At 40.1% G+C, this 18249-nt stretch overlaps 1 protein-coding gene across 4 annotated transcripts in view; it reads left to right on the top strand.

Annotated features, from left to right (window-relative positions):
- Positions 1–11991, top strand: part of BCL2L13 (BCL2-like 13 (apoptosis facilitator)) — a 107398-nt gene extending 95407 nt beyond the window's left edge. For 3 of the 4 annotated variants that reach the window (XM_006891338.1, XM_006891336.1, XM_006891337.1), the window contains one exon: positions 11203–11991. In XM_006891338.1, the coding sequence (XP_006891400.1) occupies positions 11203–11991 (789 nt within the window). The remainder of the gene's footprint in view (positions 1–11202) is intronic. The other variant, XM_006891339.1, reaches the window with a different exon arrangement.
- The last annotated feature ends 6258 nt before the right edge of the window (positions 11992–18249 follow it).

Here is an 18249-nt window from a genome sequence, read left to right on the forward strand (position 1 = left end):
GATAGATCTTCCACCAATCTTGACCCCACATTTCTCCTCATAGAGCCCAGCCTCCCAGATAATCTGTTCTGCATACAGGTTGAAAAGGTATGGAGACAAGACACATCCCTGGTGTACTCCCTTCCCAATTTTGAACCATGCAGTGTTCCCTTGCTCTGTTCTAATGACTGCCTCCTGGTAGTATTGCCAAATATTTTTTCCCAGTCAGAAGTTGCTTTTCACTCTGTTGGAAAAAGTTTTTGATGCTCACAATGATTTACTTTTTAGAACATGTTACTCATCAATTGTATATTCTCGTGGTTGTGTATTTCTAGCTGTATTTTTATTTAGCCTTTTTATACCATGTCATTATCCCAGTTATTGTGTCAACATATCTCATCCGGGGTCTTCCTCTCCTGAACTGTCGCTTGACCCTTCCAAATGCCCAAAGTATGTGAGATGGAGTCTCAAAAGTTCTTGCCTTCAAGGAGCTTGGTTTCATTTTTCAGGACAGATCTGTTAATGCTCTTGGCAGTCTTGGAAGTAGGATGCTTAATACTCTTCTCCAGCACCACAATTCAAAAGCATCAATTCTTCTGTCATCTTTGGACATTTTCCAGCTCCCTGATGCATAGCAAGTAATTGTGAAGACTATGATCTGAATCAGGTGCACCTTAGTCTCTAGGCTGACACCTTTGCTCTTCAGCATTCTGGAGGAGCCCTAGGTTTTTCTAATGCAGTTCGTCTATTGATTTGATGACTGCTAGGGCCAAGAGTGTTGATTGTGGAACTGAACAAGCAGAAATTGTTAACAATCACTTCTCCATCTATCATGATGCTGCTAATTGGCCCAGTGGTGAGAATCTTTGTTTTCTTGATTTTGAGTTTCAATCCATATTACAAACTACAGTTCTTCACCTTATGCAGCAAATGATTCAGGTCTTCCTCAGTTTCATCAAGCAAGGCTGTGTCATCTGCATAACACAGGATGTTGATGAGCCGTCCTCCAGTCCTGATTCCATATTCCTCTTCATAAAGTCTAGCCTCTCGAATGATCTGTTCTGCATACAAATTGAAAAGGTATGGAGATAGGACAAATCCCTGATGCACTCCTTTTCTCTTTTATTTATATTATTACTGCTCTTCTTTATGGCCTTTTCTAACCTCTTTGCAAAATTATCACATATATAAGCTTTTATTTCCAGTTTTCACATAAAGAAGCTTCTGTTATTGCTGTTGTTGTTAAGTGTCATCATGTTGTAGGCAACTCATATGAACCCTATGAACGAAAGACCTGAACAATTGTATGACTTTCATCGTTTCTCCAGGTTCATAGGGTTTCCGGAGGCAAGCTATTTTGGAAGTGGATGCCACTTCTGTTTCCAAGCTTATTTTAATCAGGGAGCTCCACCAAACACTGTCCACCATTGGTTACCATTATTGCATCTGACACATCAATATCACAGTGTTCAGCATCACAATAACCACGAGTTACCTCTGTACAGCAAGTGGACAGACCAGTGCTATACAACCTCGAAGAATGTTTGGCCCAAAACAATTAAAACCAGGCCTGAGGGTCGCAGATTAAAGTCACCAATCTTTGGCTTGATAGCATCACTTTCTGTCTATTAGGCCAACTGAGCTTATTGTTGTTCTGAAGTGCTATTGAGTTGTAGAAGACTCAAAGCAGTCCTATGAACAAAAGACCTAGAAGAATGAAACATCTAGAAAGAAGATTTATTAAGCAATTATACCTTTGAATGTACTAAGTTATAAAAAGGATTCACTTTAGAACAAGTATTAGCAAAGTTGCATGGCTAATTAGAATTACAGTTTGGCAAAAGAAAATAATGACCTTCATAGAAAAATTGTGCTTAACTGTCAATCTGACTTTGATGACTTCCTTACTCTTGGAATTCCACAAGTAGTTTTCTAAGAAAATGGAAATAAGAAATACAAGGAGTAAGTGGGAGGGTGCTGTTCTAATGTGGGGATTGTAATCAAGGTCAAAAAAGCATATTAAGTGCAATTTTCAGGTGCATTCAAATCACAAAAAGTTAAAGGAGAAAAGAGAGAAACTATCTTTTGACTTAAGATCCAACCTTAGTCTCTATTTTGTATTATGCTGGGAGGAGCTATTAAATATAGCAGCACCTAACTCTCGTAGCCTAGTGGTAAGAAGTTGTGCTTCCGTCCCAAAGGCATGAGGTTCGAATCCATCAGCTGTTCCCCAGAAAGAGGATGGGTACTCTGTGTGATTTACTGCCTCTTAAAACCTGTGAGAGGGTCAGCTATGGGTCAGTTCTGACTCAATGGTACTCAACAACTTGATTACAAGAAAGCCTGATAGGTTCCCTGCTACAGGTACATCAGGCTGCTAACCAGAAGTTTGATATTTCTAATACCAATTACTCTCAACAAGAAGGATGAGCAGTCTCCTCCTATAAAGATTTCCAGCATCAGAAACCTAGTGGAACTGATCTGACAGAGGTGGATTTGGTTTCCATTGATTACAGCAGAATGATATGCTCTTTCATTTAATAAGATATGATGCCTCCACCGATTCTGATTTAATTGTTCCAGATTTCATTTTCAGTGTGCTATGGTTGTTAGGTGCCAGTGAATCAACTCTGACTCCTAAGAATCATGTGAACAAAAGATCGAACTCTTGCCCTTTCCTGCTCCATTCTCAATCTGCCGTGCTCAACCCCATGTTGCAGTCACTGTGTCAGTCCAGCATAAGGGTCTTCCTCTTTCTTGCTAACTCTCTACTTTCCAAGCTTGATGTCTTTTTCCAAGGACTAGAACCTCCTCACAACATAGCCAGAATACGTGAGACAAAGTTTCGCTGCCTTTGCATCTAAGGAGCATTCTGGTTGCACTACCTCCTAGAGAGCTTTGTTCAGCATTACATTTCAAAGACATCAGACATCAGTTCTTTAATCTTCTTAGTCATTATCCAACGATACAAAAAAAAAATGAAAATACCATGATTTGAGTCAGACACACCTAGTCATCAAGCCGAATATTAGCACTTTAAAAATGTCCTTAACAGCAGATTTGCACAGTACAGCACATCCTTTGATTTCTTTATTGTGGATCCAAGTAAAATGAAATAAATTTACAACTTCAACCTCTTTGCCATCTTTCATGCTGTTGCCTGTTGATTCATTTTTGAAGATTTTTATTTTCTTGATGTGTATGAGAATACTTATAAGTTCTACACGAGGACTAACAAAGGAGCCAACAAAACTGAAGGGAGCACTGTATTATCTAATCTCCCATCCAGAAACAGACTCCTTGAGAGCAGAGATTCTGACCAACAAAACAGTTTGCGAATTTACCAGATTGTTGCTAATACTTGCTTGTTAAACACAAATCTCAGTAGAAAGGATCCCAGTTATTTACTTACTTAATGTTATATGAGCCACAGTAAACAGCAATAGTGTTGGGTTTTTTTGTATTTTTTTTTAGTAGATGTTCTAAAGCACAAAGATAGGAAATGGTAGTTATGTAAAGTAGAGCTTAAGCAGGAAAAACTTAAGATATCAAGACTTGAATGAAGGAAGTGATGAATTTATATTGGAAAGCAGTACAAAATTACAATAATTTTTTGGAGTACAGCCTAGAGGAGGGGCCATGACTCAGTGTCCTAGAGAGTAAAGTCTGGTGGTCATAAAAATTTCTTATGCTCTGTTTGGATTATTTAAGATATTTCATAAACTGAGCTGTGGATAAAGGGGGAGGGGGTGCAGTTTTGGAACTATTCGGTCATGTTCAGAATTCCACCTGAGAATCTCTTATCTCTGTGTATAGCAGAAGTTGGAAAACAGATGTCCTTCCTTTTCAGAGGGCCTTGCAGGTCTAACGCAGTACATTGCAGTACACATTATTTTGTACATAAAGAACATTTCATCTGTACAGATTGATAATTCCAAGGCAACAGTCATACACTAAAGAAATAAAATCTCTTCCTCGGTGGAAGAGTTCCCAGGCTGACGAACTAGATCAGTTGCCTAAATTTCCAAAGACTAATGTAAAATGTATATGGGAAAAATATATAAAATCAAATAAGGCACGTGGAAAGAGTGGAACTAGGCCAAGAAACCCATTTATGCTGGCCCTATAGGATAGAAAAGAACTGCTGGTCTGATCTGTAGGCAAGCTATGGTCCTTGGACCTTATAGAAGCAAACTGCCCTAGGTTTCTCTTGTGGAGCAGCTGGTGGATTTAGATTGCCTTTTTTGGGTTAGCAACGAATTGTTTTAATTAGTACACTACCAGAGCTCCTTTGATAACACAAAGATGTTGCAAAACATGTCTTTAGTCTTTAGGAGCATATAGGTAACGGAGATATCAGATAGAAAAATACCTTTTACTAATGTTTTATAGCAGAGTGGAATAGATAAGTCCTGTAAGAGGTAGTGAAAAGAATTTTTTAAAAAGATATAATTTAAAAAAAGATATAATTAAGGAGGAGAGGATCCTAAATGGGTGTAATAATCAATTTGAGTGAAAGATGGGAGATCCAATTGATGTTTAGAATGATGATCTAGGTGCAATTTCTGTTTTTGGAAATAGATGCTATTTTAAAACATTCTCTGCTTCTCAAAATATTAAAAACACCTATATGTACATTGATAAAAAACCAGTTATTTTTGCCTTTGGGACAACTGTACCTAATAGTGCCTGAGAAATTTTAAATAATTGATATTCAGAGCTCTTTTATATTAAAAGATAGAATTCATAGTCCTATCTGCTGAGCATTTATTGTATATCATTCTTAACTTCCATCACTCATCTATTACTTGATGTACTGTGATAGTGGCTTATTGAAGAAAATAAAAGACAACAGCTTTCATCATAAGTTACATCTCACCATCAAGAAAACAAAAATCTTCACCATTGGACCAATAGGCAACATCATGATAGATGAAGAAAAGAGTATGGCTATCAATGATTTTCTTTTACTTGGATCAGTACCTATGGTAGCAACCGTCAAGAAATCAAAAGACCTATTGCATTGGAGAAATATGCTGTCGAGGACTATCAATGTACTAAAGAGCAAAGATACCAATTTAAAGATTGGTGCACCTAATCCAAGCCAGAATATTTTCAGTTGCCTCCTCTGCATTTGAAAGTTGAATAATGAATAAGGATGACGGGAGAATTGATACTTTTGAATTGTGGAATTGGAGAAGAATATTGAGTAATTGTGGACTGCCAAGAGGACAAGCACATCTGTCTTAGAGGGAGTGCAACTAGAGTACTCCTTAGAGGCAAACAGGGTGAAACTTTGTCTCACATACTACATATTGTTAGGAGGAGCCTGTCCTTGGAAAAAGACATTGTGCTAGATAAGGTCAATGAAAGAGAGGAGACTCTTCCCTCAAAGTGGGTTAGAGACTTGGGAGTAAAACCCCAAACCTTAAAGTTCATAAGAGACAAACTGGGATCAAGCTTAGAAGCCCTAGTCTACGGTATAGAGAGACTGCCAAATACAGCCAGAAATGTATAATCTGAAGAGGATAAAATTGATGAATGGGACCTTCTAAAGATTAAATCCCTGTATTCACCAAAAACTTTTTCCAATGGGGTGAAAAGAAAACCTTATAAATATATTGTTCCATTTAGGCATTAATGATTAAATAAAAGGTGGAGAAGATGATGAGATAGATGGTAATTAAGGTAAAAAATTGTTATGCATGAGATAAGGCAGTGAGATGATGTATAAGAGATATTTGTAGTTTATATTCTTCAGTAGGACAGACATTAACTTTTGACTGTGTCTAATCAATGCCGTAATCTTTATGTGCTGCATTGGACTTCGAAAGGCCTCTTTGTGAGCATTCATTATTGATGATAGTTCCAGAAATGCTGAGTGGTTTATATTAGTATTATGTTGATGAAAATATAATGAGAGTTTTAAAAGATGGAATCATATAAGATTACAGCTGTGAAGCTCTTTTCGAATCATATCGGATTTGAAGCTGGGAAATGAATCCCTATAGGAAATGGCACTAATGGCAGAGGGCATTTTAAAAAAAAATTATTAACTGATATAGACTGTCAGACACTCATACAATTGCTTTTCAGGACATCCATTTGCCCCTTTGTATTTAGGCTCAACTTAATTACAAATACCTCACCTCCACCCCCAACCCCAACAGACAGTTTTAGTATCCAGTTGTTGAGCAGGCTTGCTTAAGAACAGAAAAATAAAACTTACAGTTCAAAAATAAAAGGACCACTAAGTCAGTTTTTAAATCAGCAAAAGATTTGAGTAGACAGTTCTACAAAGGAGGTATACTAATGGACATTAATCATATGAGAAAATATTCAACATTCAAATATTAAAGAACTGCATATCAAGACCATAATACCACTTTACACCCGTTAAGATGGCTATGAAAATAAACAATTACAGCTATTTTTTTTTACATTTTTTAAAATTAATTTAAATGAAAGGTTATGGAGACTTACGGTTTCCAGTCATTCATTGTTTCACTTTTCTCCCTGCCCACTCCCTTCCCCCAATTCACTCTTCTTGAAAAGAAAATTAAAAACTTGTTCATTGTTATGCAATCCCTTCCTCCAAGACCACTCCACTATGCAGCCTTCACTCTGGAATTGTGTAATAACAAGAATACCCATTCATGTATCTCTTTTAAACAGTTCTCTCTCTCATCTGCTTCAATGCAATATAGGTCATTCTTCCCCTCCTTTTCTGTCTTCCCTCAAGCCTGATGTCAGTCCCATTTTGCTACAGTGGCCTACGCAAGATTTGTCCCTTTGTGACTGAGATATTTCACTCAGCATAATGTCCTCCAGGGTCATCCATTTTGCATATTTCATGAGTTCCTTGTTTTTCAGTGCTGCATGGCATTCCATTGCACGAATATACCAGAGCTTCTATATCCATTCATTTGTTGATGGGGACAAGCATTTTTGAGGGTGTGGAAAACTTGGAACTCACATACATTGTTGGTTGAATGTAAAATGATGCAGCTATTTCAGAAGTAGTTTGGTAATTTGTCATTTAAGTCAGTAATTCTGCTCCCTGATTTATATGCCCAAGAGAATTGGAGACTTGTTCACACAAAATCTTGTTACAAGAATTTTAATTTAATAACAACCAAAGTGCAAACAACTCAAATGTACATCATCTGATGAATGAGTAAACAAAATATATTACAGTGAAACTTGTGGAAGTCAGAACCTATATAAGAAGGAACCCTATCATGGAAGATAAACTCAAAGTATTTTCCACTAATTGTTGTTTTAGACATGACTGTGTTGCCTATAACTCACAGTTAATCCTGTGAACAACAGATCTGAACTTTGCCCTATCCTGTCCTGCCCATTCCTAACAACCTTCATCAAATCCAAGCCTGTTATTGTAATCACTCTATCTCATTGAGGGTCTTTCTTTCACTTACCCTCTGCTTTTCTCAGCTTGAGGTCTTTTTCCAAGGCCAGGCCTTTCTTGATATTGCCTGAAGTGTCACCACCTTGCCTATAAGGGGCAACCTAGTTGCATTCCCTTCAGGAATAGATTTGTTTGTTCTTTTGGCAATCCATGGTATATCCAGTGTTCTTTATCAGCACTGCAATTCAAAGCCATCAGTCCTTTCTGTATTCATTGTCCAGTTTTCACATGCTTAGAAAACAATTGAAAATACCATGGCTAGTCAAGTGCACCCTTGTCTTCTAGCTAACATACTTGCTCTTTAGCACTTTAAATAAGTTCTTGATAGATTTTCCCAGTGCAACACATCTTTGGATTTCTTAACTGCTGCTATTACCGGTGTTGTTTATGGATCCATGTTAAATGAAATTATTGACAACTTCAGTCTTTACTCAATCTGCCATGATGTTGCCTATTGATCCAGTTGTGAGGATTTTTGTTTTCTTGATGGGGAGATGGAACCCATATTGAAGTCTTTGATCATCTTCTTAACTACTTCAAGTCTTTTTCACTCTCTGTAAACAAGGTTGTGTCATCTGCATAATGCAGGTTGTTGATTAGTCTTCTCCAGCCACCATGCCACATTCCTCTTCATATAGTCCAGTTCCTTGAATCATTTGCTCAACATAGAAATGGAATAAGTATGGAGACGAATGCAACCCTGACACTCACTTCCTTAATTTAAAACTTGCCATATCCATTATCTCAGTGGCTGCTTCTGGTCTATGTACAAATTTTGAATGAGCATAAGAGAGTTTTCTGGAATTCCCTTTCTTTGCAATGTTTTCCATAACATACTGTCTATTGCACAGACAATGAAAGAAGTAAACCTCTTTCTGGTGTTGTCTTTCAATCAAGATCTATCTGGCATCAGCAATGATATCCCTAGTCCATGATCTCTTTTAAGTCAAGTCAATTTCTGGCAATTCCATGACTATGTACTGTTCTAGCTGGTTTTGGTTTTTTAAGAATAATCTTCAGCAAGATTGCATTTGCATATCATATTAATGAGATGTTTGATAATTTCCACATTCTGTTGAATCACCTTTTTTTTAATTTGAACAAATATGACTGTCTCCCTTGGGCATTTGACCAGGTAGCTGCCTTACAAATTTCTTGGTGTGGACTAGCAAGTACATCCAGGACTGCTTCTGTCTGTTGAAATCCCCAATTCCTGTTCTGTCAATTCCTGGAGCCTTATTTTTTGCCATTGATTACACTGTGGTTTGTGTCTCTTCTTTCATTACCATTGGTTCTTGATCATACGCCACTTCCTGAAGTGGTTCTGTGTCGACCATTTCTTTTTGGCACAGTGATTCTTTGTGTTTTTTCATCGTCTTTTGATGCTTCCTGTATCACTTAATATTTTACTAATAGATTCATTCAGTGTTAAAACTCAAGATTTGAATTTATTTTTCAGTTGTTTCAGTTTGAACAATGCTGAGAGTTTTCCTTTCTGGTTTTCAAATTCCAGCTCTTTGCTCATTTTATTATAATTCTTTGCTTTATCTTCTTAAGCTGCCCTTTGAAATCTTCTGCAATAAGAAAATATTAAGACTGCTTCCTGCCAAAGGAACACAATTTATCATACATGGGAAAAGCAAAGCGTTCTCATACAAAGAGTTACAGCTCTCACAGGTTGCAGTATATATCCACACAGTGGAATCCTGCTCTGCCATAAGGAAAATGAAGCAGTGATGAATGCTGCAGCGTGAAGTAACTTTTAAAACTGTGTGCTAAAGGGAGGGGAAAGAAAAAAAAATACCCCAACCCCCAAAAAAACCAGTTCTAAGGCCAAGAAGCCAGAACGAAAGGCCATCTATTGTATTATTCCATTTATATGAAATTTCCCAAGAGGGCAGATGATAGAGAAAGCAAGCAGATTAGTAGCTGCCAGGGTCCAGGATGAGACCAGAGTAAGGGGATCAGGGGTGGCTACTAAATAGTGTAAGGGAACTCTGGTAGCTGAGTTGTGTTGTCAACCCAAAGGGATATGGTTCAAATCCACCACCTTCTCCATGGGAGAAAGATGGGCAGTCTCTTCCTTTAAGGTTGGAAGGTTAGCTATGGCACAGGTTCAACTGGATGGTAGATAACAACAGTAACTAAACAGTGCAGTTTCTTTTTGACATGATAGGAATGTTGTCGAATTACATGGTGCAGTCTGCACATCTCTTGGTGCCATTCCGTGCCATTTTTGGGATTGGTTGTGTGTGATGTGCTTCTTGGGCTTGGCCATGTCTGCACTGGTGACTGAAAGAGCACAATCCTTTCTGAGCCTAGCCACTGAGGCTGGATCAGCTTGTACCTGCTGCAAGCTCGGGAGCAGGCCACATACCTCCATTTACACCAGCTAACATCAGTGTTGAGTTCTGTAATTGACTAGAAACAGCCTTCTTGCAATAACAGCTTTAATGTAACAGATAAAGGGATATAAGCAGAATCTTAAAAAGGGGGGTACAGGACAAGAGGTCTGAAAGAGCTCAGTCCACTGGGACATGCTGCCCTGCCAGGAGAGCTTCCAAACCAGGGAGTTCCAGCTGAGCCTGAGAGTTGACGGCTTGCATCAGTGTCACTCTGTGGCTGTGACCGATTACACCCTGGCTCATGACACTTAGTCAGCATCAAATTCCTACCAGTCCCTCTTGGATTCTTCAGTCTCCACTTATTAGTCTTAAATGTTGGCACAGCTCAAAGAACAGACCAAGGACAAAGGCCATTCTGCTCTTGAGTATGATTCCATAGCTGTCAACTTGATTAGGTGCTCTTTTCCTCTTTTATGTCTCTGTTCTTTTGCTTGAATTGTTCAGAATCTTTTCTTATAAAAAACTTACTCATTCTTCAGATGTCCAGTTTAAATTCAGTTTGCTCCATGAATCTCAGACCATTCTGACTGGTCTTTTTGATCACTTGCTATGCATCTGAGATCTGGACTATGAATAAGGATTACAAAAAAAAAATTATGCCTTTGAGTTGTGGTGTTGGAGGACAGTATTGAATATCCCATTGGCTTCCAAAAGAATAAACAGGTATGTCTTGGAGAAAGTGAAACCAGAGTGCTTCTTGGAGACAAGGATGGGGAAGCTTCATCTCGCTTACTTTGGCATGTTGCTAGGAGACTCAGCTATTCCTCGGAGAAGGACATCATGCTTGGAAAGGTAGAGGGACGACAAAGAAGAGGAAGACCCTCAACTAGGGGGACTGACATGGTGACTACAGCATGGATTCGAGTGTGTCATAGATTGTGAAGTTGGCACAGGATAGGACAGAGCTCAGATCTGTGGTTCATAGGCTTGCTGTGAGTCATACTTCACTTGATGGCACCTGACAGCAAAATGCATTTCACTGTGATCTCCCAGCCCACCTTCTTTGTCCACCAATGAAGAAAGTCATTTCCTCATCTGAACACTTAATAGCATTTGGATCACAGTATAACATTTGAAATTGGTACCCTATGAAGTGAAAAATTCCTTGACAAGTTCTTGCTGTTTTTCTGTGCTATTTTGTAATAAGTGTATATAGAAAGTGAACTGAATAGGGACTGACTGATTTTTTAACTTTAAGAAAATGGGTTCGAGTACTGTAGTCTTAAAAATTCTTCTCCATTGGTATGTACATAATTGTGTTCTATCTAGAAAACCATTTAAGTGTAAACTTTGTATTACTGGAACTTTGGATAGACTTTCCCCTACTCCCTAGATGCAAATTTTTAAGCATACTTCTTCTTTGTATTGATGCTCCTCCTTCTTTTCCAGGGCACTGTTTTCAGCCTTGAGTCAGAGGAAGAGGAGTACCCTGGAGTCATTGCTGAAGACAGCAATGACATTTACATCCTGCCCAGTGACAACTCTGGACAAGTCAGTCCTCCAGAATCTCCAACTGTGACCACTTCCTGGCAGTCAGAGAGTTTACCCGTCTCACTGTCAGCCAGCCAGAGTTGGCACACAGAAAGTCTACCAGTGTCCTTAGGTCCCGAGTCCTGGCAGCAGATTGCAATGGATCCTGAAGAAGTCAAAAGTTTGGATAGCAATGGAGCTGGAGAGAAGAGTGAGAACAACTCTTCTAATTCCGACATTGTGCATGTGGAGAAGGAAGAAATCCCTGAGAGCATGGAAGAGGCGGCCGTGGCTCCTGCAGGTCTGTCGACCACAGAGCTACAGGAGGTGTTCTCTGAAGCCCCGGCTCCTTTGCTTGCACATCTCACTGCCACTTCCCTGCAGGAGACCAGGGAACCGGGCACAGAAGTGATTACAGTGGAGAAAACCAGCCCTGCGACGTCTTTGTTTGTAGAGCTCAGTGCAGAAGAGGTGAAAGCAGCAACAGATGAGCCTGTTAAACTGGAGGAGGTGGTAGTCCCTGCCCTGGAGCCCACAAAAGCACTGCTGAGTGAAGGAGAGAGTGTGACGGAAGAGGCCCCCCTCCCTGGAGAAGAGAAGTCCATCCCGTTGCCCGAGGGCAAGTCTATACTGCTATTTGGAGGAGCAGCTGCTGTTGCCATCCTAGCAGTGGCAGTTGGGGTAACGCTGGCTCTGAGAAAGAAATAGCAGATTTTTTCTGAAGAGAGAGAAGACGAAAAGGATCTAAGTTCTAGTTGTATTGACTGAAGTTTGAACCACCGGCAGCTGATTGGACATTTGAGGAACACTCTGGGATAATTGGGAGCTTATGCTAAAACAAGGCAGTGGACTGATCCACACTTTAGGGTTTGAGGTAAAGGGAGTTTTGCGTTTCTTTTATATAAATTCCAGGTATTTGGGCTCTTGGGAGATTCAGTATCTCATAAGTAAAGTGCTCCCTCTAGAACAAGGTTTCTCAACCTTGCCATTATCGACAATTCATTGTTATAAGAGGCTGTCCTGTTCATTAGAGGATATTTAGTGACATCTCTGGCTTCTACCACTAGATGCCAGTAGAACCCTTCCCACTGCCTCTCCTCAGTTATAACCAAAAATGTCTCCAGACATTGCCAAATGTCCCCTGGGGGGCAAATTATCCCATTTTGAGAGCTCCTGGTCTAGAGGGAGAGGGTTAACACAGGAGACCCTGAGGGAGAAGGGCTCAGCTGTGGGCTCTGAGCTGCTAGCTTGCAGCTGTCCTCTCCTTGGAGTGGCGTCTTTCCTCATGAACAGGCTGAGTTTTGCAGCCGCTCTTTTTGGCTCCTCTTCTCTCCCCCACATTTCTAGTCCTGTAGCATGAGGGTGTTCTCCCTTATGTCTCAGCTGCCTCTCAGGTACTGCACTGCTCTTCTTCACCCCAGATTCCTTCCGAGACCCCGTGGGAGTGCTTGCTCTGTACTTCTGCTCATACTCACCTTGTAAAGATGCTGCCTTTAGGAATCTTTTAAAAATTGAAACGTAAACTTAAAAACAGAATAAAAGAGATCTAGAGTTCCCTGCCTACAAGTGCCAAGGGTGAAAAGACCCCAGGCAGAGAGAGACATTTGTCTTGTTTAGAGGCAGGAGGAGGTCTGTGGTCACTTTTGTCTGTGGTCACTTCCCTTCTGGTTATCTTGCACCAGCAGCATGTGTGCTGTTGGACAGTAACTGTCTGTGACCTTAGACTAGTATGTTTGTCCTCTTATCTCGCCTCAGTCTTAGAATTGGCCATATAGAGCCTCTCTGGGTTTCATGCCATGTGGTAAGGATTTTCAGATGGTTTACAGAATAATTTGAATCCTAACTCTTATTAAATACAGATAATTTAAGTATCGTCAAAATCAAAAGTGGAATAAGAAAGTCTTCCATTTTAAAACTGAAGCTCCCCTCAGAATTCTAGTTTGATTATCAGAGTTCAACAGTGGAGCCTTGTTGGCTGGAACTTCTCACACCCTACATGCCAGAGATAAACCAAAATGAGCCTAATCAGTGTATGTTAGTTTTGAGTCCACATACTTTTCTTTCATCAGCTAACCCCATCCCTAAAAAGTGGCGGAACTGTGTCCTTTCATGCCTGAGGACCAGGGTCGCTATGCAGTGCACATGTGTGTGGTACAAAAAGTCATCTCACATTTATCCTAGGAAGTGTAACAAATTACTTTTTAGGCCCGGAAATTTATAATAAAATTACTTTACCTACCCTGATCACCCAAACATAATGTTTTAAATGTGCTTTCTTTTTGACATTTCTTTTTATAAAATTAAATCTCCCTAAAGCAATACTATTTAGAACATAATAACATTATCTTTGAAAAAAAGACCTGAAAGTGTGTGTGTTTGTCTGTTACAGCTCTCTGATGCAGTGTATGTTCTCTGTTTTAATGCCCAAGATAGAGAATGACATTTTTAAGGGGTTTGATGTACCTTGGTTAATAACTGGGGGCGGAGGGAGATGAGATTAGTGAAGTAAAGAATTTTTCCCCATGGGTGTGTTTCTTAATTGCTGTATTTGTATTCACATAGGTTAGGAGTCAAGAAAACTGGTGTGTTATTTTCTACATTTTTTTTTCCTTTTAAAAGAAAATATTTTCCTTCCAGTGTTGAACACTTTTAAACCTTGGACCTCAACCCACTGACAGTTGCTGAGCACATTTAAGCAGTAATAGAAGCCAGGTTCGTTTCTGAGCTGCTAAAAGGACCTCTGCAGCTAGGACATCTGGGACTGGGTTCTCCACAAAGGAAAGAACATGAAGAAGTGCGATATTGATGGTGATGCTTGCTGCTTTATTTCCTCATGTGTTGAATATTAACCCAAAGTATTTTGGCCCATTGTGTTTTGCTGAGTAATGGTAAATAACTCTTTTCCATTGGCTTCTTCTCAGTAGAATCTTCCTGAAAACTAGTTGCTGCCAACTTCAATTCATGAAGACTTCATGTGTCAGAGTCAAGCTGTGCTCCTTAGGGTTCACAATATCTGCATTTTTCAGTGGGTCACCAGGCCTTTCTTCTGAAGCACTTTTTGGCAGGGTGTCCTTAAACCTCCGAGCTTTTGGGTAGTAGCTGATTGAGTCAGCTGCATAGTCTTCTTCCTAAGGGAAAAATCACTCCCCTCATTACTGTCAAGTTGAAACAGACTCATAACTGACCTTCCCATGCACTTTCAGAGTGTAATTGCACCGAAGATTGCCCATCTTTCTCTTGCTGAACAACGCTCTTGGTGGCCTAGTGGATGGACAGTTGCGGCCAACTCAAGGCAGGCGGTTCTAATGCAACAGCCGCTAGGTGGGCTCCTCCCATTGATTTACAGCCTCTGGAAACCCGCTGGAGGGTCAGCTGTGATGGCAGTGAGCTTAGGAAGGTCCCATTGTGGAATGGTTCTCTTTCTCCTGAATAATAGGCTATATCAGCGTCCTCATTTTTTCCCTTATATTTTACATCTGGCCAGGAAGGGATTAGCCCTAAAGAGCACTGCTTCTCACAGCAGCTCCGATTTTTTGCTATATTATATTTAAAAAAAAATTTCTTAGCTCATTCATACATTTTTCAGTGGGGCTGGTAGTAGGTGGCCATTTCTTAGTGCCCTTGATTTATATAGTATCTAAGGTCAAGGAAAGATTCAGAATAAATCCAGCTTGTTTATGAAACTCTAATGTCAGAATTAAGAATTTAATTTCCAGTTTATTATTTTTGAACAATTGAAGTTTTTGTTAATAAGGCTTGTATCATTAACAAAATTCATCTGGAACCCTTCTTACTTACTCATATGAATGTAGAGATTTCTGGTTGTCAAGCCAGTGAAATTCTCTTGAGAACAGAATCAGAATCAAAGAATTCCAGTTTCTCATGTATCTTTTCTGTATTAAAGTGGTAATGTTCTTGGCTTACAGAATCAGTGCCTACAGAGTGCCTTAGGGGCTGCTCCTGACCACCAGTGCCCGTTAGAGAACTTTCTAATAAAGAAATGCAACTTTTGACCTTCTGGATCCCACATTCCCACACAAATTCATCGCTGATACCTCTTCTTGCCTGTATTTGTCTCATCTATTACGTCAAATGCTGCCACTAGGTAGGCTTGTCCTGAGGAGCATAAAAAGTGACCCGATACATCACTACCATTAATTTCCTATGGAAATTCATTTCCTCAGCCTTGGTGGTAATTTCCTCTAAAAATATTTAAAAAAGTAATACATGATTCTTGCCTTCTTCTAGAAAGGCATGTAAATTTGGACAATTACACACAAATTTATTTGGACATGTTTTATAAAAATAAAAGGTATTAGAAGTAAAAATTTTCTTTCCTTCTCTTTATCTTACTGTTTCAAACTTATGTCTCAAAGAATTTGAGGTGGTGATCACATTCATTTAAGCTGTGTGATCATTTATGGAAGCAGACAACAGCCATTAATTAGCTCTTAGAGTCTCAGCAACACAGCAGACATCAGCAGAGTGTTTCCCTTCCCTGGAATAACAAGATCTGCCATCAGTCACAACCTCTTTCAAACCACTCCTCACTGGGAAGGTTCAGCTGAGACTGGGTTGAACTTAGGGTACATTCCCCCCCCCCATACGATAAGGGGCAGTCCCCACATTACAGACAACTTCTTGTCCTTCAGCATTGTATCAACTTCAAGGCTTCAATCCAGTTCAACTCTGAGAATTTACCTTTCCATCTCAGAGCAATACTGATTCAGAATCTACATGTTACCAAGATCCCCAGGTGATTCTTATGTATACACGTGTTAAAATGTAGATGCTAATTCAGTGTGTCTAGGTTGGTAATGCAGATCCCGGCAAGCTCTCAAACCAAGTCATAGCCTTCTTCAGACTATTCTCTGGAATGATGAGAGCACTTGCTCTGCTGGTACAGTCTAACCAAAGGGCTCCATGTCCCCAGTGATCGGCTCAAATCTATGAGAGGCTTCAATCCCCCAGCAGTTTCATGAGAAAAAGAAGGGGCTTTCGTCCCGTTAAGATCCACAGCCTTGGGGACCTGATGGAGATTCTGTAGGAGTCAAAACTGACCGTCAGCAAGCGAGGTGGAGTGGTAGAATCGGCCTCCGCTTGGAACAGATCACCTCCTCTTGCTGCATTTGGAGATTCTCAAGTGTTGAAAAGGCTTTGAGCCTTTTCTTTTACTCAAGTAAAGCAAAATATTCACCTGTCCAGACTCACAAATTCTACTTAATGACTGAAAGACACACGAATGGACCTCATTTGTAAACAAGGGCTGCCTGTATCCTTTCTCCAAGTCTTTCAAAGAGAATTTTTTTATCAGATACTAATCAGGCATTTGCAGTGTACCACAGGTACTTGGGACTAGTTCTCTTGTATCTTACCTTCCCTAACTGTTGCTATATGCTGTTGAGTCAAGGATGACCCCCACCAACCCTGTGAACAACTCCATCTGATCCTTGCCCTGTCCTCTGCCATCCTCTCGCTGTCCCACGTGTGTGATCGCGTTGTTTGAGTCAGTCCATCTTGCTGAAGGTCTTCCTCTCTTCCTCTGACCCTCCACATTTCCCAGCAATATCTCTATTCCCAAGCCCCTCCTGATACATCCCAAAAGTCTGAGACCCAGTTTCCCTATCTTTGCCTCTAAGGAAGAACTTGATTGTCCTTCCTCCAGGTCAGATGTTTGTTCTACAGTCCATAGAAGTCCCCTTCTCCAGCACAATTCAGAGGCATCAGTTTATTTTGTTGTTGACCATTGTCACGACTTTCAGATGCATGAGAAGCAACTGAAAATACCATGGCTTGGATCAGGCGCATCTTCCTTAGACGTTTCTTTTTAGCACTTGAGAGAGACCCTAGCAAGGAAGTTTCCTTAATGCATACACCTTTTAATTCCTTGACCGCTGTTACTGTGGGTATTGATTGTGGATGCAAATAAAATGACATCATTGACAACTTTTTTTTGGTAAGGATTTTTCTTGTCTTGAGATGAAATCCGTATTGAAGGCTGTAGTCTAATTATCTGCACCAAGTGCTTCAAGTCCTTTTTTTCACTTGCTGCACACAAACTCTAATAGCTACTGATACTCCTTTTATTCCTAGTCTATAGGTTGAGGGATCCTAATCATAGTTCAGTGACTTTTCCCAGGTCCTACAGCATGAGAGGCAAGACAATGATTTGGATTTTTCTGACTCCAAGTCTAGGGCTTTTCCCAGTTGTTCCCACTGATTTCTGGGATCCTGTAAAGCACAGTTCACAATACACGTTGGGCCCGTCTATGTCTGCCTGGGTGGGAAGAGTACTGTCCCTTTATACAAAGATATAGCTCAGGAGTTCCACTGAATCTTACTCTACTGGGGGGAAAAGAGAGGAAAGATTTTGTTCAGGACTATTTTCAACTTATAATTGTACCAGAGGTTTTCTCCAGATACTGAGAGGGCCTGTAAAGAATGAATTACCCCAGGTCTTTCATTAGCTTTGTTTAATGAGTTCCATGAGGGTGTTTGTTTGTAAACAGGCAGTAAGACATAGGAACTATCACCGAACACAGAGTAAGACAACTGAAGGCAGCACAGGGCCAATTTCTTCTCTCTCCTCTTTGTCTCTTCTATCTCATCTCCTAATGGTTTGAGCCTCGGCTGGAGATGTGGATCTCAGGGGGATTCCTCTAGGTCAGGTGAGCATCACTTGACCTCTGGAGTCTCAGTGGTCACCGACTCAGGAGAGTTGATCTGGCAGTTATAGGCACTTCTTGTTTAGAAACTGGCAGTAGGTGACTTCCCAGTGAAAAAACCACATACAGCATTCCCACCACCCTGGAGGATGTAAAGTTAATAGTAGCCTTGACTAAGGAATACTGATTTATTGAGAAGCAGTGTTATTTCTTTCATACATTATCTGGAGTTGGAAACCATCAATTCTGTCTTTTCTTTACCCAAGACTTTTTAACCTCAACCTGTATTGCCATGTTCAAG

This window comes from Elephantulus edwardii, unplaced genomic scaffold, assembly GCF_000299155.1.
Source record: "Elephantulus edwardii isolate Elephantulus edwardi_28Jun2011 unplaced genomic scaffold, EleEdw1.0 scaffold00096, whole genome shotgun sequence".
NCBI lineage: Eukaryota > Metazoa > Chordata > Mammalia > Macroscelidea > Macroscelididae > Elephantulus > Elephantulus edwardii.